This window comes from Carcharhinus amblyrhynchos, chromosome 7, assembly GCF_965287045.1.
Source record: "Carcharhinus amblyrhynchos chromosome 7, sCarAmb.v2.hapA, whole genome shotgun sequence".
In the NCBI taxonomy this organism is placed as follows: domain Eukaryota; kingdom Metazoa; phylum Chordata; class Chondrichthyes; order Carcharhiniformes; family Carcharhinidae; genus Carcharhinus; species Carcharhinus amblyrhynchos.
Genome location: NC_137330.1, coordinates 61,186,615 through 61,209,420, shown reverse-complemented (window position 1 = coordinate 61,209,420; position 22,806 = coordinate 61,186,615). Strand labels below are relative to the sequence as shown.

The 22,806-nt window shown below is 41.4% G+C and overlaps 1 protein-coding gene across 1 annotated transcript in view; it reads left to right on the top strand.

Moving 5' to 3' along the window:
• LOC145344993 (ectonucleotide pyrophosphatase/phosphodiesterase family member 3-like) overlaps positions 1 to 22,806 on the top strand; it is a 127,340-nt gene that overhangs the window by 78,625 nt on the left and 25,909 nt on the right. The window contains exons 9-17 of the mRNA XM_080192433.1: positions 2,076 to 2,148; positions 4,970 to 5,078; positions 7,848 to 7,979; positions 9,747 to 9,778; positions 10,360 to 10,487; positions 15,215 to 15,281; positions 15,427 to 15,514; positions 20,327 to 20,505; positions 20,604 to 20,655. Of these exons, the coding sequence (XP_080048559.1) occupies positions 2,076 to 2,148; positions 4,970 to 5,078; positions 7,848 to 7,979; positions 9,747 to 9,778; positions 10,360 to 10,487; positions 15,215 to 15,281; positions 15,427 to 15,514; positions 20,327 to 20,505; positions 20,604 to 20,655 (860 nt within the window). The remainder of the gene's footprint in view (positions 1 to 2,075; positions 2,149 to 4,969; positions 5,079 to 7,847; positions 7,980 to 9,746; positions 9,779 to 10,359; positions 10,488 to 15,214; positions 15,282 to 15,426; positions 15,515 to 20,326; positions 20,506 to 20,603; positions 20,656 to 22,806) is intronic.

Sequence of the window (22,806 nt, the reverse complement as noted above, 5' to 3'; positions counted from 1 at the left end):
GAAGGGGGCTTCCTTGAGAAATGCCCACCTGGGATTGAGGATATTACATTTTTGTTCTGCACACGGGCCATTTGGTACCTGTCATCATAAAATCATGTCTTGATTGGAGCAGGGGGGATCCAGGAGGGAATCCTGTCTGTGCCATTTCACACTCCTGTCCCTGGTGGGTTTTGAGACGAGGGGGGGAGGTGTGGTGGGCGGTGGGTGGGTAGGGAATAGGGTGGATGGGGGTGGTGCAGTGTAAAATTCAGGCCAATGCATTTACACATTGAACGTAAAGAAGGCTTCAAATTATAATTAAGGAGCACCACCTCCTTTTCAAATACTGTGTAGAGAATACTTTAAGTAGAAGATCTGAGCTCATTGATGAATGGAGGCTGGTTTAATAACTGTGCATAGCTGTGTGTGTGTTCATTCAGCTGCTTTGCACTGTAAATTTAACCTCATTCCCCGTGACATCTGTTTGAATGGAAATAAACTTCCACATTCTTTCCTTGAGAGTACTACTTAGTAGTTTACAGCTTAATATTTAAAGTGAGATTTGGGGATTCAGTTGGAAATGGCTCACCACCTTAAAACAAAATGATGCAGTGAAAAATATCTTTTTGTTTAAATAGGTAGCTGAAGAGGGGGGGGAAAGTATTCATGTACCTCCTCCCCCACCTCTATTAACGGCCATTTTGTTGAATAATGAAAAAAGAGACAATGGAAGTATTTTAATCTTTAGTTATTTATCCAATTTCCTACTTAAGTGTCGCTAATATTTTCTAATGATATCAATTCACACACTTTGTATCATCAATAAATTTAGCAAACCACCTTTTACATGGCACAATATATGATTTAGAATGCTTTCTTAGTGAATTGTTTTGCAGTTGTGACTAGTGTTATGTAGGCACATCAACTCGCAGTGCATAGCAAGATCCAAAAGGCAAGAATTGCTAACTACATCTTTACTGAGAATACAAATTTGCAATACTGAAAAACAGAAAACAGATCATGGAGATGACTGTGTGAGCATCTCAGCAGTGAGAAACATGCTGCAAAATTTACATTGTAATGTCTTGGATCTATATTTCTGTCATTCCCGGAGGTAAGTCCAATACATGTTTGAAAGATCACTTTGCAAAGAGGAACCTACCCAATATGCCACATCTGGCCATCAACTATGAGGTGGCACCTTGCCACCAAGTGATTTCCAACCTGTAACGGTTTAGGCTTCAGTTGCACTGCCAATTTTACATCATTATGTTGGAATCCTGAAGGCCCAGTAAAATACAAAGTGGCTGACTGTGTTACTCAATTGTCAACATAACTGAAAATTAGAACATAGAACATAGAACACTACAGCGCAGAACAGGCCCTTCGGCCCACGATGTTGCGCCGACCAGTTAAAAAACAATGACCCACTAACCTAAACCAATCCCTTTTCGTCCATAAACCTATCCACGGATCTCTTAAACGCCCCCAAACTAGGCGCATTTACAACTGCAGCAGGCAGGGCATTCCAATCCCTCACCACCCTCTGGGTAAAGAACCTACCCCTGACATCCGTCCTATAACTACCCCCCCTTAATTTAAAGCCATAATTAAGTTAAGAACTAACATTTATATTCTAGTGCTCTTCTGGGCATTGTAAATTAACGGTTGCCCCAATATAAATGAAAATCAGAATCAGATTTGTCCTTTGCAATCTACACTCCTGCATTTACAGATATTTAGTATCCACACCCCTAGATTAAAGATGAAACTCTCAAATTGTTGCATTCATTCTGAAGCTTTATCCATCAGAATGGTTAGCTTTATCTACAATCTTTTAACCTTTTTAAAAATTCTTTTAATTGTGAGGTGAACTGTTGAAAGCACAGATGGTGCCCTAATTATATGTTTATATTCAGTGGCTGTGGATTTTCACTTTGTGAATAGTCAGCAATGGAGAGATCTGGAAACAAGTGTAACACTCCATTAACCAGTACTTGCAATTTTATATGTTTTCCAGTGTCAACATAGTATTGCCTGTGTAAAAAATTAGTGCATATGTGTTCTTCAAAATAGATTTATTGCTGTTGTTTCAGACCTGATTTCTACAGCCTGTATTTGGAGGAACCAGATTATTCAGGGCATATCCATGGGCCTAATAGCAATGAAGTAAGTTCATTTTGGTTCTTTTCTATAGAATCATAGACTTCTTAGTGGAGAAGGAGGCCATTTGGCCCATCAAGTCTGCCCTGACTCTCCAAAAGAGCATCTTGCATCGGTCCACCTCCCCACCCTATTCCCGTAACCCTGCTCATTTACCATGGCTAATCCACTTAACCTACAAATCTTTGGACACTTAAGTGCCACTTTAGCATGGTCAGTCCTCTTAACTTTGGACTGTGGGAGGAAACCCATGCAGACATGGGGAGACTGTGCAAATTCACAGTCACCCACTTTTGGAATTGAACCCAGATCATTTGGCACTGTGAGGCAGCAATTCTTACCATCACGTTGCTGTTTAGAGATTGTAGGTTAATTTAATAATGTTATAAAATATAATGTGTCCAAATAATTCTGGTGTATCAAAATGGGATTGTGGGTATTAACACTGTCGATGTACTTGTTATGGGAAAATCATGCACAGTTCCTTCATGTAAGCTGATTGACCTGACTTCAGCAGTGAATGCTACGGTGTCCTTGGGCTAAGAAAAGGAAGTGAAAGCCAGTCCAGGTTAGCAATTACTGCTACCCATTGATCCCTGTATAGAAAGTGCATTTGTGTAAATATGAGGTAATAGCAGGATTGAACTTGCTAATGTGCAGCTTCAAAACACATATGTGCACATGCTCATGCATGTACACAGGTATATACACATACACACACATATAAATGCACATACACACATAAATACACACAGATAAACATGCTTGCACACATAGAACATAGAACACCACACGCAAACGGGTCCTTTGGCCCACAAGTTGCGCCGATCGTAACCATACCTACCAGGCCATAGAACTATCTGTAACTCTCAATCCCATTAAATCCCATGTACTCATCCAGAAGTCTTTTAAAAGACCCTAGCGAGTTCGCCTCTACCATCACCGACAGCAGCCGATTCCACTCACCCACCACCCTCTGAGTGAAAAACTTACCCCTAACATCTCCTCTGTACTTGCTCCCCAGCACCTTAAACCTGAGTCCTCTTGTAGCGACCATTTCAGCCCTGGGAAATAGCTTCTGAAAATCCACCCTATCTATTCCTCTCAACATTTTATAAACCTCTATCAGGTCGCCTCTCAACCTTTGTCTCTCCAGAGAGAAGAGACCTAGCTCCCTCAACCTATCTTCATAAGGCATGTCTCCCAATCCAGGCAACATCCTTGTAAATCTCCTCTGACCCTCTCAATAGCTTCCACTTCCTTCCTGTAATGAGGCGACCAGAACTGCGCACAGTACTCCAAGTGGGGTCTGACAAGGGTCTTGTAAAGTTGCAGCATTACCTCCCGACTCCTAAACTCAACCCCTCGATTAATGAAGGCCAGAACACCATACACCTTCTTGACCACATCCTCCACCTGCAAGGCCAGTTTAAGAGTTAATATGTATGTACAAAAAAACCCGTATGCAGAAAGTAAGAAGTTTATAGGTCCCTTAACAGTAACTACACTGTAGGATGGCGTATATGGGAATATATAATGTGGGCTTGTAAGAAAGGTACTGCAATAATCATGGGTGATTTTAATCTATGTATAGATTGGGTGGATCAGATTGGCAAAGGTAGGGTTGGAGATGAGTTAATAGTGTGTTGTCAGGATAATTTTTTAGATCAGCTAGAAGCTAGACTTAGTAATGCACAATAAGACAAATAATTAATTAGTGAAGGTGCCTCTAAGTAGTAGTGATCATAATTTGATTGAATTTTGCATTCAGTTTGAGGGTGAGAAGAATGAATCTAAGACTAGTGTTTTAAATGTAAATAGTGGCAATTACAGGGATATGAAGACTGAGCTAGCTAAAGCGAACTGGCAAATTAGGGTAAAGGGTTGACAGTAGAGGTGCAGTAGCAGACGTTCAAGGAAATACTTCTTGATGGAATGTATCTTTGCTGAATATCCTGAAAGAAAAACTCTATGAGACTAGTGCATCATCTATGGTGAATGAAAGATGTAAATGATCGTATCATACCGAAAGATCAAGCAGAGATTCTGTTAAGATTAGTAATTGGTTAAAAGATCAGACAGAATTTAAAAATCAGCAAATAATAACTCAAGTCTAATGAGAGAAGAAATGTAGAATCTGGGAGAAAGCCAGCTAGAAATTGAAAAACAGATAACAACAGTTTCTACAAGTATTTTAAAAAGTAAGAAAAATTAAAGACATCTCTGGAGAGTGAGAATGGGGAATTAATAATGGGAAATAAGAAAACAATGGAAACTTCCCCCAGCAACTCCACCCCATGCTACTGATTTGTCCAGCCTGCTATCATGGACAGAGTTCATGTATTGTTGTCCATGATCAAAGTGCTTTAATATGTGAAGGTAGTGTGTTTTCTTACCTTCAAAATGAGTCATCTGCATTTAAATGATTCTAGCTTCTGTGATTTAAATTTCCAGGTTCCTGTTAGGAGTGACTTTTTGATATTTTGGTCCAGAAATGAACCCATCTCCCATTTCTGCCTCCCCCTGCAACAATCTAACCCTAAGATGTCTGTTATAAGCCATTTTCTAAATTCTGCAATACTAGGCAAGGCTACATATCTCAATAAAAATATAACATATGCAAGTATCTTGGCAACATTAACTCATTCATGATTTCTTCTTATTATGCTGCTAAGTGATCTTTGTCTGCTAAGCTAAAATAAAGATCATCCTAGAACTGCAGCAGCAATGACACAAGTATGATAATAATAAAAGGAGATGGTGAAAACTGTTTGGGCCTTACTATGTATCATGCATTTCAGACTCTGTTTCTTCTCTTAATATACAGGTCGGAAAAGCACTAGAGAAAATGGACACAATAATAGGAATGCTGATGGTTGGACTCAAGCAAAGAAACCTGCAGCAATGTGTCAACTTGATTCTGTTGTCTGACCATGGTATGATACCAAAGTTGGAAACACAACTTCTCCAGACTTTCACATTGCTTCTCAGAATGACTGCATTTGCATCAGAAGATTTCAATAGTTTTCCTCAGATTCTACATGAAGAGTATTTATCGTAAAGTTGAGCGGTCCAAATAAAGACGTGGTTGCAAGGCTTTTTTATTACATCTCTTTGGTTGGTTACTATTCTTTTTACTTTCCTCTTTCCAACCATATCTTGTCCATGTAGCCACAATCTCATTAATTTCCTTTACCATTTGCTGTAAGATGCGTCAGTGGTACTTTAACACATGCTTTCAAAACCCCAAATGAAACATATCCGCTATATTTCCTTTATATGTTATTTTTCTCTGCAAACTATTTCATTAAGTTAGTGACTAACAATGTGCCTTTTCAAAATAATTTGAAATGGATTATAATCCTAGCCCCTTTTTGAGACTATTCTGTATCAGGTGTACTTCTTGTGAGATTGCTCTCACTTAAAGTTTAGAAAGACAAGCTACTTGGACACTTAAATGGGTCTGAAGACCTGATCCAATTCTTCCTGAATGAAAGGAACACACCAGAAAATATTACCATTCTCCAGATAGCCTTTTTAACAAGTTTTAGCCAGGTTGTAACAACCCCTGGATATTATAACAGTTTGAGTATCTCTCATTAATGTACCTTCTACTGAAGTGTGCATGGTGATGGGTTCTCAAGTTTGGGTACAGAAGATTAAATGAACATTTACTTTAAACCTTCACATAGAAAGCTACAGATTTTAGTGAGATATTTCTGTCCATATTGTAGGAGAACTACCATAGCTATATCTTTATTGTGAGAGAAATTTCTGTCCCAATTATAGGGAAAACTATCATTGCTGTACCTTTAAGACAGCTGTCGAATTTTGGCCATTTCTTTGAAAATGCAAATATTTGGTGGTGACAGGCTTTTTAATAGCCCACAAAGACTTTAATGAGCTTCTTAATAGAAGTTAATTAGTTCCAAGACCGACTTCCTCCACTGCCTTCGGGCAAATGGTGAAGGAAGGAGACAGAGCGGATCTCCATGCCGGATAATATTGTGGCCACTTTTTGTTTACCGCTTACCTCCGTTCCTGCAGCCAAGAAATTCTTTTCTTTTGAATTAGCCTGACATCAAGCAAAAATATGATTAGATTTGTCGGTGATGGCTCTTACAATCAAATATTCTGCCATATTCAGTGTCACATTTGAAGCATAAAGGATAGTATCATTGTGCAGGTACTGGAAATCTGCTCTTGTCTGTCTAACTACTGTGGTATGAACCACTATATTCTGAAGAAAAATATGTAAAAGCAAAAGAAAAGTGAGGAGCCAAAAACCTCATTGAAGTTCATCCCTGTACTATCTTGCACCATTCTTTTGCCTCTACTGTCCTGCCTTTAAGAATTCTTCTGGAAATGTTTCTTTTCATTTTATTTTTAACTAATCCCAATTCATGTCTTCTGATCCATTGGTCCTGGTTTATTTTAAAGCAATATTTTTATAACAGTCCGTTTGATTGGTTATCCATCCAGTAGCTTCACCATTCACTCCCTGCGGCACTGATGCATTGTGGCAACAGTGTGCACCATCTACAAGGTCATAGAACTCATAGAAGATGCACTGCAGTAATTCAGTGAAGCTCAGCTGACAGCACCTTCCAAACCCTCTACTACCTGGAAGGACAAAGGCAGCAGATGCATGGGCACACCACCATCTATGAGCTTCCTAACTGCACAGTAGGTGTATCTACACCAGATGGGTTGCAGTGATTCATTAAGGCAGCTCACCGCTGTTAGAAATGGACTAACAGTCATCTGTTTAAGTTCTAAGTTGGATGTTACTAAATTCCATACAATCCCTACAATGCAGAAGGAGTCCATTTGGCCCATTGAGCCTCCTCTGAGAACAATCCTACTTCGGCCCACCAGTACAACTCCACATATTTACCCTGCTAATCCTTCTAACCTACGCATCCTGAGACATTAAGGGGCAATTTAGTATGACCGATTCACCTAATCTGCACATCTTCAGACTGTGGGTGGAAACCGGAGCACCCGGAGGAAACCCATGCAGACATAGAGAGAACGTGCAAACTCCTCACAGACTGTGATCCAAGCCAGGAATATGACCAGGACTCTGAAGCTGTGAGGCAGAAGTACTAACCACTGTGTCACGATGCCGTCCTCATTTAATAGTTGTCACTGGGATATATAAAGAGGTTACAAAGAGGTGGCACTGGGTATTGGGGAGAACTGTACGTGGAGTTGATTCAAAGAAATAAACGTAATTTTTGAAGAAGCAGAATTTGTGTTTACTGAACTGCAACTGAGAGGTTCAGACGACCGTCACCTTCACAAGGCTATTAGGGATGGGCAACAAATGCTGGACTTACCAACAATACTCGCATCCTAAGAACAAACAAAGACATTAAATAATTATGATTTATCCATTTGACAAAATGCTGGCTAGTATTTCATATGCTTAAAATTTTCCTTTCACTGCTGAAACTTCTCTGATATTTTAGTAGAGTTTTCCACGGGATGTTTTATTATTTGCCTCTATACTCTTTTCAAAGCATTCATATCATTACTACTTTGTAGCATGGTCTAATCTACAAAACCTTTCTTGTCAGTTCAAAACATGGCCTATTTTAATTGCTCGCACAAGAAGAATGCTAGCGTAGTTTATAGCTTTTAGAGAAATGTTATATTCACTGAAAATCTGCTGACTTTCCTTAATTTTTGATAACTTGCAGGAATGGAAGAAGTTAACTGTGAAAAGGCTGAATATATGACCGAATATTTAGACAATGTTGAGAACATCTACATGTGTTGTGGACCAGCTGCTCGGTTAAGAGCTAAAGATGTCCCCAAGGACTATTACACATGTAGGTAATCAAGATGTTTAAGTATTTCATGTGTTATCAGAGCATTTAATGAACAGGGTTTATATTTTTCTTTTGTGAAACCAAGTAGGCTGTTTGAGAGGAAGTGAAATATAAGTGTGAACTTTGTGCTTTTGCCTTCCCACAATCTATCTTTCCAAAAACACTATCGCAGCAGCATTATATCTGCAAAAAAAAAATTAATACAGCTAAAGGAAACAGAGCAGATGGTGAGAATATCTGAAGTGCATCCAATTACTTTTCTGACCTCTCCATCATGATTGGAGTGATCCTGAAGCATTGATGATTATCTAGGGCTGTGTATGGAGATTCTTAAACTTAAGAAGGTCAAACCTTGTATATTCAATTAATGAGGACAGCTTGTATAAATATGCCATGTACTCCCTTGAGTATAGACTATTGAAGGGAGATCTGAATCAGCTGCTTGTACTATCATTAGGAGCTGATAGGTTGGATACATTGGGCAGGATTTTCTGACTGTTCCTGCCGGCAGGATTTTCGTGTCGTGGTGACAGTAACTCTCTGCAGTGTGTTTTGCAGTGGTAAACAACGGGAAACCCTGTTGACAGTGGTGGGACCAGAAGATCCCACCACTGGAAAATGGCAGGCTCCCTCTGCTGCCACAGGGAGAATCCCAAGCTATTTCTTTTGGTAGGAGAATTGAGAACAAGGGGTTACTTTTAAAAATTAGAGCTAGGCAATTCAGGAGCAAGATCAGAAACCATTTGTCACAGGTTAACAGAAATCTGAATTCCTTCCTTGGGTGTATGTGAATGGAAGTTAGCAGATGAAGGTTTCAAGATTGAGGTTAACATTATTACGTAGGTTATCAAGGAGATATGCAGTTCAGTTATAGGTCAGCAATGATCTAAACGTGAGGGGCTGAATGGCCTACTCCTGTACTTGTTTTCAATTATCACCTACCAGGTGACTAGTATCTATAACACCATCATCATTCTGGTGCAGGGACTGTCCATTTTTCATTCCCCTGCTTTGCTTAAAATTTCAACAGATCAGTGGGACAAAGTTAGTGGATATTGTTCATGCAATAAGATACTCAAATGAGGTCTTTCATGTGAAATGGATACATGCCAGGCCGTGGGGTTACGGATTGTGGCTGAGTACAATTCAATGCTGCCGATGGCCCACAGTGCATCATGAATGCCCTTTTCTGAGCTGCTGGATCTGTTCAAAGTCATCACATTTAGTACGGTGGGAGTGCCATTTAACATGATGGAGGGTATCCTCAATATGAAGACCAAGCTATGTCTCCAGAAAGACTGTGGTGATTACTTTTTTCGGTACTGTTATGGGTGGATGCATTTGTGATGAGCAGGTTGGTAACGGTTGTCAAGTATGTTTTTTCCACTTGTTGGTTCCCTCACCACCTATGGAGAGCGGTGGGGGGGATGTATTAAATTTCACCCTGGTGTCTATCAGCAAAAACTGTGAGAATAGTAAAATGTGAACTTGCCAAGTTGAATTTCCGCTCAGCTCTATTATCATAAGAGATATTTAAATGGTGATAAATGCTTAGTCATGGTGGGAGAAGGAAAGAAAAATGAAGAAATTGGCCCTTGTCTTCTCCGAACTTTCTCTTGACAGCGGTTGGAGCTTTGGCTGGAGTCGGAGACTTGAGTTTGTCTTTTTGAATGGGTAGGTGTGAGGTGCTGAAGGACATCAGAAGGGAAATAGTTTTCCTTTAACCAGCCATACCTATGTAACTAATCCTATCGTTTTTTTTTTCAGTTGATTCAGAAGGGCTTGTGAACAATCTCACTGTAAGTAGCTTTCACAACTTTCTCAAGCATGATGAATTTCATATTTTCCTTGCATAACCACTGTTACAATTGAAAAATAATAGTTAGGTTCTAAATGAGATCTTATGGCACAGTTTCTGCGCACAAAGCTCTGCATGGCTGTGGGGGATGCATTTATAATCAGTCTCTGTGGCCATGCAAATCCTTCTAACAAATGCACAAGAGTGGGAGAGTCTCTTGGTCAGCAATACTTCATGTGGAGTGGTGCACTTCAAGCTACAGCCTCTGGCTTCAGGCTAATGACCTGTTCCATAAATGATGTGGAGATGCCGGCGTTGGATGGGGCAGGCACAATAAGAAGCCTCCCTTTTGAAGGGGTAGTGCTCCGAAACCTCGTGCTACGAAATAAACCTGTTTGACTTTAACCTGGTGTTGTGAGACTTCTTACTGTGCCTGTTCCAGCAACAGAAAACTGACAAAAGCATTTACTTTGTCTGCCTTGCACATCTTAAGAAATGGAAAGTCTTTTCAGTCTAACTTCTAATACCGTAATTTTGAAATATAATGCAAGCAGTTAATATGTAAGTTTTTTGTTGCACTAGTGCAGATCACCGCAACAACACTTCAAGCCCTACCTGAAACATTTTTTGCCAAAGCGTTTCCACTTTGCCAGCAGTAGAAGAATTGAAGATGTTCATTTGTATATGGACCAACAATGGCAGGCTGGCCTGTAAGTTGAAGAGACAAATTCTTCATGCTGGAAATAAGAAAAAAATAGAAAACATTGGAAACACTCATTACATCAGGCAGCATCTATCAGGAGACCACAAGCTAACGTGACAGACGTTGAACTTTTCCGCAGAACTTGAACAAGGATTCTACATACAATTTCAAACTGTTGTCTCCACAAATTCTTCCTAATTATCTGCCTGTATCCAAAGTTTTCTGTTTTTAATCTATAAGTTAGTTCTAGCTATTAACCTTGAATTATTTACAGATGGACAATTGTAATTCTTTACAGATGGAAAATTCTTAGAGGCACAAAACAATTACTGAGTAATAGTTTAAGCTTCAAGAATAACTGCTACTAATGCAATCTAATTACAAGCAGACACCATGGCGACCCTTTCTTTAGTGAGGGTTTCTGTGTGATCATCAGGTTACCTTTAATAAGGGTTATTGGATGGGGTTACATTTTACAATCACTTTTTGTTCATTTTACTATGTGCCTCAGTTAATCTAATATCTCTTACAGAACTTGGAGAGAAGAGGTCCTCCTGCTTTCCTTTACTTCATCAATAAGTTTAAGGCAATGAATACCGTATTTACTTGTGCCAAAGTCAATCTCATAGTTGACCCTGTGATTTTTGGCTTAAAGCGAATGTAATTTTTTTACATGTCTCGTGTAAAATATGGCCCTAGTTGTCAGAGGTCAAATCACGTTGTGATATTTAATGAGTTGCTGGTTCATTAACCTAGAGACACACATGGGAACCTTTAAATTTTCCCTCTGCCAATTCTAATAGCAATCTTCCAGACAACCAACAAAACTAATGTGCACCACGTGATCTATCATGTTGCCTTTGAAAGAAAAACAAATACACATCTCAGTTTAAACTGGAGAAAGAAGCAGCAGAATGGATTGGCAAAACAGTCATACTATCACCCATGGAGACATCTGTCTCTACACTCTCAGAGAAGTAAAGAAAGATGATAGTCAGAATTCTCTGGCCTTTCATGCCCCACTACTGTGAGAATGGAGAACTTAGCACTCAGCGAGATGGGAGAATCCAGCCGCGGGCGAGGTTGGAGATTCCGGCCTGATATTTCAGAATTCAGTGTCAGGCAGTGCACAAGATTCGTGAAATGGCACAACATAAAATTCCATCCAAAAACACAAATTTCAGTGTCCTCTACCTGAACTAGATAATAAAGTCATTAAATTCCACCGTTTTATCATCCAACATAGAGAGAGGAATGTGGGCTGCTTGGCCTGCATTGGAAACACAGATGAATCATTGATGAGCTTTGACATGCTAGCAAATAAGACCATTACCAAGACTGGTGAAAGAAAAGTCCTTGTAAAGACAGCTGGTCCACGAGACTATGGGGTTCGCAGTGGTTCTAGCTCATATGGTGGGTGGCACAAAGGTAAAGCCGGGGTGATATTCAAGTGTGCAAAGCTCTCTCTGAGATAAATTGCAGAAAGGCATTGTTCGTGACAGACACTGGATGAATAAAGGTGGTTACTGGAAATGTCTGGAATTTGAGACCAGGAGGACTACGTAAACAGAAATTTTTCTCATTCAGGACATGCTCAATCCCACCTTGTCGACGATTTAGCCTGTGATGTAAAATCAATCAAAACAGACGTGGTAGTTATTTCCAGTGGTCTTAGCGGGTGTCATCCAGCCTTGAATGAGTGCATAAATAAAACCTATCAAGGACAATATCCAACAAATCTGGAATGATTGGATGTTGGAAGGTGAAAGAACATTTACTGAAGGTGGAAATGTGTGAGCACCTTCGTCAGCACTACTGTGTCAGTGGGTCATAAACACATGGTATGAACTTAATCCCATTAGTGTTAAAAAAAATCATGCCACTCGTGGATTCAACAGCTTCCAACTCCACCCAATGTTTCCTCTTCAATAATACAGACTCTAGATAATAACAGCATCACGGCACATTAAGATAATAAGAACTGGAGAAAGGAGTAGGTGACTGAGCTTGCTCTGCTCTTTGATAAGATCATGGCGAATTTGATTGTGGCCTCAGCTCCACTTTCCTACCCTTATCCCAGAAGCCTTGACTCTCTTGTGCATCACAAAACACTGGGCCCTATTTTACTATTTTGATTCTAAGTGGTGGGCGGACTTAAGTCTGGGAGTGTTTCAGATCTGACTTTTAGACCCGTTTTCAGGCACCCCCATATGCATGCTTCCTGCAAAAATATCAGCGGTTCAGAATCGTGCTGCACAAGCCTGTGGCCGGGGCTTAATGTGCCCAAAACACTGCAGCTCCGATTGCTACCTCCAACTGTGCACGCGCAGAAAAAAAGATAGAATAATGCTCCCCTACCACTTCACTCCAGCACTGGATAACGCCTCCTGCTGGTCTCGACAGATATCGCTCCACCACCCAGAACGATCCCGAGCCCCTTCTCCCCCTAGTGATCTCAGGCAGAGTGGCAGTGGAACCTCTTTCCCCTCCCCCATTGATCTCAGGCAGAGAGATCCACACCCCCCCCCCCCTCCACCAACAGATATCAGAAAGGGTGATCCCCCTCACCCCCACTCCAGACCTTCCCACATAAGGTCCCCATCTCCTCTGAACTCTGATGGCTGTGTGACATCTCTCCCTCTCTCTCTCTCTCTTCTCTCTCCCTCCCCTGTCCCCAATCATTGAGGCACTGATCCACCACCCAACCCCAGCCTCATCAGCACACCTGTAAGTGCTCACTTGCCTTCCCCTCAATGCTAACAAACAAACTGCATGGAACTTGCTGGAATGCTCTGCCAAACTGCCTGCAGCTGATCTGCCCTAACAAGGGGCAGCTCCATTAAAAACTCAAGAATAGACAGGCAGGCAGTACAGGACAATATGCGTACTATTTTCCGAGGGCAACCTGGGGAGGCTTTTGGATGCAGCAGAGGCGAGGCGGGACAGCCTCTCCCCTCCAGGAGGACACAGACCTGGGGGGTTGGGAGGGGGGGCTGATGGAAATGCAGCCTGCGAGGAAGTTGCAGGCCCCGAACTGGGAAGCAGTGCCGGACAAAAGTCAATGACCTCATCCGGGCAGCAAGGGTGAGCCCTGTACCCCATCTTTCATCTTTCCCCAAATCTCCCCGATCCTCCCAACCTCAGTTCCTGATTGCCAAGCACCTCCTTCCAACCCCTCCAAGAGTCCCACTGCACTTGTCCTCTAAGGGGCCACCGCCTGAGGTCCAGGGCCTCTAGAGGACGGCCACCACATCCATCACAGGCAATGGGGTGAGGCAGGCAGCTGGCTCTCTCCACCTCCGATGTACATTCTGGGGATACACTGAGATGTAGTGGCAGGCCATGTAAGGTTAGGAAGTTGTTGTTGCACTGAGATGGCATGGGTGAAGGGCTGCAGTAGTTAAGAAGATACTTAAGCACCTTAACATTTTCAGTTCACAAGCTTTAATGTTAGAATGTCTTATTTAAATACCTTTATTGCAAGTAAGTGTTTTTTCACCATCCACTTGTGACTAACTCGTCTCGAACAGGAATCCTCTTCCATTGATGATTTCCGGAGGGATACTTCATATTGATGTTAGTTTGGGAGGCCCCTCAATGCTGTGTCACTGAGAAAAGGAAGGCATTGGTTTCCCAGAACCCACGAGCGATTCCCTTATGTTCCCCACCCCACTCGCTCCAGAGTCCTGTAGAAGGGTTTCAGATCCCTTACCCACTATACAGACATGGGTCCAGGTGCCAGTGTGCATGCAGAGCTCAGGTTGGAGTCGGACTAGTTTGCACCAGGACATCATCATAATGGTGCTCCTGACTGCCAAAAGACTCACTAACACAGTGTACCCAGGCCCACCACTCTGGTGTGAGAATGTTTCAGGAGACAGAAGGATTTTTGGGGAGAGGGGAAGGAGATGGAACCCACAAACACAAACCGCTAGCGAGTGAACTGCCTGGTGATCAGAGCCTCCCTTGCCACTTTCACATGACTCATTTGAGCTGCAAGCCCTCAAGTGCCTAGATGATGTTCCTCAGTATGCTCTCCCTCATCTTCCTTCTCCTCTTCCTCCTCCTGCTGGTCATCCTCCCAGCAAAGCCCAGCTGGTCAGCCTCCATGTCTTACTCCTCCAATATGTCACCTCTCTGTTCAAAATGAAGCGCTCTTACCTTCCAGCATGCAAAAGAATCACTCCCCTCTCTGCTTGCTGTGGTGGAACAATGAACATTGGAAGAGAATTCCAAAGACTAATGATCTTCTGACAGAAACAATTCCTCCTCATCTCCATCTTAAATTGAAGACCCTTATTTTTACACTTTCCCCTCAGTGTGTTTTCCCCACGAAGGGAACCATCCTCTCAGCATCTACTCTGTAAATTCTCTCCTATAAGGTCAGTAAGACCATGTCTCATTCTTCTAAACTCCAACACATACAGGCTCAGCTGCTCGGTCATTCCTCCATTAGCTCCAAGTGCCTCCACAGACCCTTACTATCTAGTGAAAGCTGTGTGTCCGGATGGCTGATCCCTTCTTTTGATAGGAAAAATGATGAAGGTGCAATTTCATTGTAGATTACCCAAGTCGCCACATGGTTACACAATGTTCTTGTCTTTTAAAGATTTGTTTGCTTGTTTTACATGATTGCATTTTGGTTTTATTAACTATGGCACAAAATGAGAGTAGAATTCGATACCTGATGCATTTTGAGAGCTAACATGTCAATCATTTGTACTCCTTTCTCAGGAAACCACCACTGAAATACTGCAGTGGGGGATTTCATGGTTCTGATAATCGGTTCAAGAACATGCAGGTAAGGCACAGATGTCAAGATTTGGATCTTCCTGTGTCTTGCATTGCACTCACTACCTAGAAACCAATTTAAATATTGACATATTTTTGGAATATAGCTAATTACTATGAGAAGTAATTGCACTCCCATTTTCTTTCAATGGCAGACCATCTTTCTTGGCATTGGGCCTGGATTTCAAACCAAGACTCAGGTTCAACCCTTTTCAAATATAGAAGTCTATAATCTAATCTGCGGTAAGAACATCAGAATTTATATGATTGCATTTGCTCAGTTATGAAGGGATTTTTAGATTTTCCATAGAATCCCTACAGTGCAGAAGAAGGCTATTCGGTCCAGTGACCCCAGGCCCTATCTCTGCAACCCCTTGACACCACGGAGCAATTGAGCATGGCCAATCAGCCTAACCCACACATCTTTGGACTATGGGAGGAAACCGGAGCAGACACTGGGAGAACATTCAGACTCCACACTGAGGCGGGTGTTGAACCCCGGTCCCTGGCACTGAGACAGCAGTGCTAACCACTGTGTCACCTTGCCACCCAAGAAATTATCAGTTGCAAACCTGACTGCACTGATTATCATTTCATTGAAATGGATGTTATTGCAAAATAGAATAAATGTGCAGCTTAAAAGATTGCTGGTAATTTCATGAAATGAGGCAACATTATTGTACTACACTCAAAAATGTCATGGAAACCAGTGTCTGAAATGCCACCTGTGATTGAAGTTCTATTCAATCGAGAAAATGGGTATTTTATTGGCCAAATCTAAAATGAACACCACTGTCTTATGTAGTAAAAGGCATTTCACCACAGAATTACTTATAATTGTGCTGATTATGCTGATGGATAACCTATTAAGCCTATTGTTATTGGATTGTGTTGATGTGCATGTTTACAATGAGAAAGAACTTTTCTTTGCTCTTGGAATTTCGCCAGAATTTGCTTCCTATTCCTAACCACGCTTTTGGATTGGGAAAAGCTTGTTGCTGCTGTATTGGAGCAGCTTCTGATGAGGGTGCAATGGCAAAAGCTGCCAGGTACAATCTGACAACAATTCCTGTAGCTTGATGGGTGGGCATTTATCCCTCTTGCTCCTGTGCCCAATGGTACTGTGACCTATGATAGCAAGGGCTTTATCACAGGAAAACAGCCCCAACTCTCGTGCCTGACTGTCCCCAGTGAGCCCACCCACCGCTCAATTCCAGGGTTCTGTGCTATTCCTCCCTCCTGCTACAGTACTGGCTGTGGTCCCAGTTCTTAGTGGTACTGCCAGGTTTTGGCTCCTACTCCTGAGGAAAAGCATCCATTATTCAGGAACCAGGAACCCTTACACTGATCTGATAGGTGTCCAGATGGCTTTTCATTGCATCTGCGCACCCAGGAATTGTTGTGGAGGTTGCCACCAGCTCTCCAACCAGTGGGCAGACCCACTGATGTGATGATTAAATCCAGCCTCATGTGGTGTGGGTACACTCACAGTAATGTTCAGAAGGGAATTCCAGAATTTTGATCCACAACAGTGAGGAATTGGTGATGTTGATTGCTAATTGATTTGCGATTGGAATACCTATCTGAAACTCAGAATAGATGTACACAGACATTCCATGACAACCTATGCCTGATTTCAAGAGAGCATTCATTCCAATGAAATGCCTTCCTCCTGAGCCCCAGATGTAATATTTAGAGTTCTTTAAGTCTTAGGCTCTTGCAAAACAATACATTGATTTTGCTATCTTTCAGTTTTAGCACTAATTTTGTGCTAATGAGGGAGCAAATATTCAGTGCAAGATACTCGCCGTGATTCTCCGGGACAGTTAGCCGTGGCGGGAACCACAGTGGCCCAGTGACTTGGGTGATGACTAAGACAGGAATCGCACTAGGTGTCAGATCCATCGCAATTCTCTCAGCCCACCTCACTGGTCTGGATCCGAATGGGCAAGAACCTAACTGATATTCAGAAATAGATATTTAAATGTCGTTCCTAGGTTTGAGGCTTAACGCTGCCCTTCCAACTACCCCTAAACAGGAAGCCTAGCAAGCAGGATTTAGTACCGGACTTGACAAGTGTGAATCAGGCTCCTTAGATTCTGAACATGGTGGTGGTGGTGGTGGGAGGCCAAGGAAGTAAGTGCCCCTCTGTCACTGCTAGGTTGCAGAGGGAGGGTCCCTGAAGACACCTGGGGGTTGGATGAGCTCGGGCTGGGATAAAGGGGTTGACCTCGGGACTTTCCCATAGGATGGGGTCTCGTGGTTGGACTGCCACTTTCACCCTGGAAAAAGCATCGTGGTCTCCAGCAGCTTTCATGATATAAATCACAAATAGCAAGGCATCTAATACAGAACCCTCCAGAACCTGCCTGAAACAGCCTTTGAACTACAAAAACACCCATTGACCATTTGAGCCCCACCTCTGAGCCAAATCTGGATCCAACTTGCCAGTACTTTTCTGACCAGCTTGCAATATAGGAGCTTGTCAAAAGTTTTGCTAAAATCCATGTATACTGCCTCAAATATACTGTCTTCATTGACTTTATCAATTGAATGTTGACTTTCCTGATTAACCTGTGTCTGTCTAAATGAAGATTTATTCTGCACCTCAGAACTTTTTCCAATATTTTGCCCTTTGTCAGGGTTAGGGTAACTGACCTTCAATTACTCGGGCTACCCTTCCTCCATTTTTAAAAAATGGTATAACGTTGGGAGTCTTTGGGCACTCTGATTGTAACCGGATATGATTTGAAAATGGTAAGAGCCATTGCTATTTCTTCCCTTGTTTCTCTTAGTAGCCTGGGATACATTTCCTCTGTAACTATATGGCCTGCATTGTTCCTTTCCTTTGTGCAGTCAAGGACAGAATGGATTAAGTACCATTTCCAAGTTTTCCCCTCCAAGTTACCATTTTGGTTTTTATTTGGCTCTACTCTTAGTTATCCTCTTTATTAATTCGTGAGACATCTTTTGGTTGTCATTGATTTTACTTACTGACATTTTCTCAAGCCCTTGCCTTGCTTTCCTGATTCCCTTTGAAATTTCACCTTGGCACTCTTACATGTTCCTATATGCTTTCTGCAGTATCTGAACCTTCGATTAATCTGCATGCTTTTTGACATCCAGACAGTCTAGATTTGGGAATTCTAACCTTTTTATCTGTGGGAGCATATTTTTCTGAACCCTGTCTACCTCCTACTTGAATGCCTCTCATTCCTTTGCTTTGTCTTCAAGTATCTTGTTTCCAAATCACATCTCTGCTTCATAAAATTGGCCTTTACCCAAATAAAAACCTTTATTCTTGATCCAAGAGCATGATAATATCCAAGATTGGCCCAGCAAATGCCAGATAATGAATAATTTGAGCAAGACAAAGATCAACTGCTGCCTATAACTTACTATCTAGTATTCAATCATCAAGATCTTGTGGGTCATCCTTTACCAGGGCAGGATAGAGGCTGGGTGCTCTGTGCCAAGTGGCTAACCTCCTAACCTCTCCAAGCCATCCACAATATTCAAGTTAGGAGCGAGGTGGCATAATCACTACTTTAACATTTATTCAGCAGCAACAACATTTGAACTTTTTCATCCTTAAAGGGAGATTAGTTTGTTTGTTTGGCTCTGTTGCAATAGATTTAATATCTATCTCCACCATCACCACCCATAATTATGTAACTATGCAATATTGTGAGTGAATAATTACAACTAGTTGAATGTTTTGGCTAATCTCCTGCTGTGGTTGACAGTTCTGTGTTGGATTTTGTGGTGGCGAGATCTATGTGCTGTTAAACTATGGTAATGAGACAGCCTACAGCAGAAGCTTGATGACATTTAGACTTGGGCTGACAAAGCCCAGATAAAAATCTTCTTAAGCAAGAGAAAAGCCTGGGGCTTCAAAAAAAGAGAGAGGAAATTCCATCTACCAGTACGTTCCCTATAATATTAAACATTGACATTTCTATGAGCATTCTCCAGTGTAGAAAAATGTGAAATTAAAAAAACTGCTGGGAAGGTAACTGGTTGAAAAACCCACACGTAGTTGCAGATATGTTGGGGTTTCAGTTTAGTGAGGCAGCGTGGTCGGTACAGGCTTGGAGGGCTGAAGGGCCTGTTCCTGTGCTGTTATTTTCTTTCTTCTTTGTGTTCCATTAGACTTTTGATTTGCTCTTTAATTATGTACATGATAACCTTGTGGTCTGTATGCAAATTTATATTCCTTATTATCAGTGAGCCCTGCTGTCTTAAATGTTCTGCTTTAACTGGCATTATTGCCTGTTCTATTATCATTTGGTGCAATCTATTAGTAATACACAAAGAAATTCAGCTATTAAAATGTCTCTGATTTTGTGATTGCCCATAATGATGTACGTTTGCAAGCCACGTGTGTCTTTTATCACATGTTGAAAATCAAGAAAACTGCAAGTTTTATTTAAAAAACTGAAATAACAGATTTTGGAAGTGCATAGCAGGTGCCACAGAATCTTAAAAGTGAATATGACAAATTAATATATCGGTGAAAGGCCCTCCATTAGAATGAGTTTCTTTGGGTGGAGTTTTGCCAGGATGGGGCCAAAAAATATAGTGAGCTGTTCAAAGATCCATTGATTGAGGCAGGGCTAGAAGGGGATGAGATGGCCTGGTGGTATCATCACTGGACTATTAATCCAAGAACCTCAGCTAATGTCCTGGGGACGCAGGTTCAAATCCCACCATGGCAGATGATGGAATTTGAATTCATTAGAAAAGATCTGGAATTAAGAATCTACGGGTGACCATGAAACCATTGTCAATTGTCAGAAAAACCCAACTGGTTCACAAATGTCCTTTTAGGGAAGGAAATCTGCCATCCTTTCTTGATCTGATCTACTTCAGAGCCACAGCAATGTGGTTGATTCTCAACTGCCCTTGGGTAACTAGGGATGAGCAATAAATGCTGGCCAGCCAGCGATGCCCATGTCTCATGAATGAATAAAAAAGATCCTGCCAGCGGGAGGGCCTGTAAAATTCCACCTCTTGTCTTGTTTTAATTTGAGTTTTAATTATTCCTTGCTTTAGATTTGTTGCAGATCACTCCTGCACCCAACAATGGAACTCATGGAAGTCTAAATCACCTTTTAAAGAAACCTGTCTACACCCCTACCCATCTCAAGGAAGTATCTTCAACATCATCTTGCTCTTCAACAAAATTTAGACCAACTATTGTTCCTCCAACAGAATGTTCATGCAGTTCTCTGGTAATTAAAATAATATTTAGAACAATTATTTTAGAATTGGCTAACTAGTTTCAAAGACTCTTATGTTGATTTCTTACACAAATATTTTGACACTTTAGGATTCGTTGCCATCAGATGCATGCACGGAATTAAATCTCTCCTTAACTGAAGGTAGGAAACTACCATAAACAATCTAACTGTATGCTACTAACAAACGTTGTTCATTTAGACTTGGAGAACTTTGATAGATTTTCATCTTCACTGCCTGGGTTGCATTGGGCAGATCAGCTCACTTGTGCTTTGGAGTGAAGTTGCAGGACATGAGGTGGACTTTTATTTTGCTTTCTCAATATTTCCCCTATTTAACAGAAATTTCCTTTGCAAATATGTTATGCTGCAATTGCAGCCTCCCCACAGAGGGGACACTGCAGCGCTACACTGGCAGGATGGTGTAATAACAACATGATAGATTTGCATGGCAGATTCCATTATAAATGTGAGCAAATGGATTCATTATAAAAAATGAAAATAAAGATGGAATGCATGACTTCAAAATGGGGACTTATGCACACCCAGGTTTAAATATTGTCTATCCTCTAACCTTACTTTATCTGAGGGTAGCAGTTGGTCTTGATTCCAACAGGAAATCAGCTAGAACATTCAAAAGTAGAAGCAAAGCCAAATATTTAATCCTGGAGCCTGGAATTTGTAAGTAAATTATTAACTTGCAATTGGCTTGAGGAATTTACAAGCCTGACGTGATGTAGTTTTCTAGAGAGAATAATTGAGCAGTTCCTTTAAAGGCAGAAACCCACACATATCACAACTGTTCTCCAGACCCTAGACAGCCCTTCAGTACTGTTTTGTGTGGCAGTGGTGATTGTGTGGTGGAGCTCAGGTTGCACCTGTTTGTGGATGGAGTTGGTGATGTTGAAATAATGGACTCGATTTTCAAGTTAGGATTGAGAACCAGACATGCAGAAGGAATTTAGGTCCTGACCTCACATCTGAGTTGTGTCACTTATTGACAACATGATTTTCAAATGTAAGGAGTTGAATTGGTCAGGAGGCAAAATCAGTGCCCGCTTAGAGCTGGCAGATGCCTCCAGGCATGGGAGCTGCTGCTGATGCCAGTGGCAAAGACAAACAACAGCTATAATGGAGGCTGACGAGGGCATGGTAGTGTTTACACGATACAAGGCTGGAGCACTGGAACTAGTGCTAAGATATCTAAGGAAACTCAATTATAAATCAAAGAGGCGGAGTATCTGATGGCCCCGTGTCCCATGCTGTTCAGGTTCACTGAAATGAGAATTCCAGTGAGCATAGACAATCCTGACTTGGAATTATATTGTTGTTCCTTCGCAGGGTCACTGGGGCAAAATCCTGCCACTCCTTCCCTAACTGCACTGAGGGTGTATCTACACCATGTGCAAAGAACAAAGAAAATTACAGCACAGAAATAGGCCCTTCGGCTCTCCAAGTCTGGACTGACTGCAGTGATTCAAGAAAATAGATCATCCCCACCTCATAAAGGGCAGTTAGGGATGGGCAATGAATGCTGGCCTGCGTTATCCACACCCCTCACATGAATAAAAAACAAATTCCAATCCTGAGGTCCTGTAAAATCAGCCTGTGAAAAGAGGCAGTGCAGCTTTATAAATAAAACTGTTACCTACCTCGCACAGCCTAGTGAATGGGGAAATCATTAGAAATATATTTTCTAATTTGTGATGTCATGAAGAGAGCTGCAGAAACCAAGCATCAAATCAAACCTCTTACACTGGTGAGGCTCCTCATCAGCATTTCACAAACTCATGTAACCTTGTTTGACTGAACACAATAACATAGAGTTGACAAACTATTGCTGTTTCTTGTCTCACTTGAGGGAGTTTTTACAAGCAATGAGTGAAATCACAAACATGCGTTGGTCTTCGTTATTTTTGTAAATCATGCCTTGGATAAATAATTTGTCTGGACCCTTTAGTAAAAAGCAGATAAGTTCCAGAATGCTTCATTATTAATGCGTCCAGTGGGAATTGAAAAATGCTGGTTCGCTGATATGGTCTGAAATATTTTAAGAGTTCTTGATTATTTTTGGTTAGATTTGTTACCTTACTCATGTTATGCGGGCTTTTTTTTCTCATTTGCATTTGGGCATAAATAATTTCCAGTGCGGTTTACAGAAAGGAAAGTTGGGTAAGAATGCTACAGATATGTGAACCTTTTTGCTTGACTTTTACCCCCAAGCAGCAATGAGAAATATTTCCCCTGTGAGGTGTAAGGCTTGATTTTCAGCCTAGAGGCAGGTAATGTGAGTTG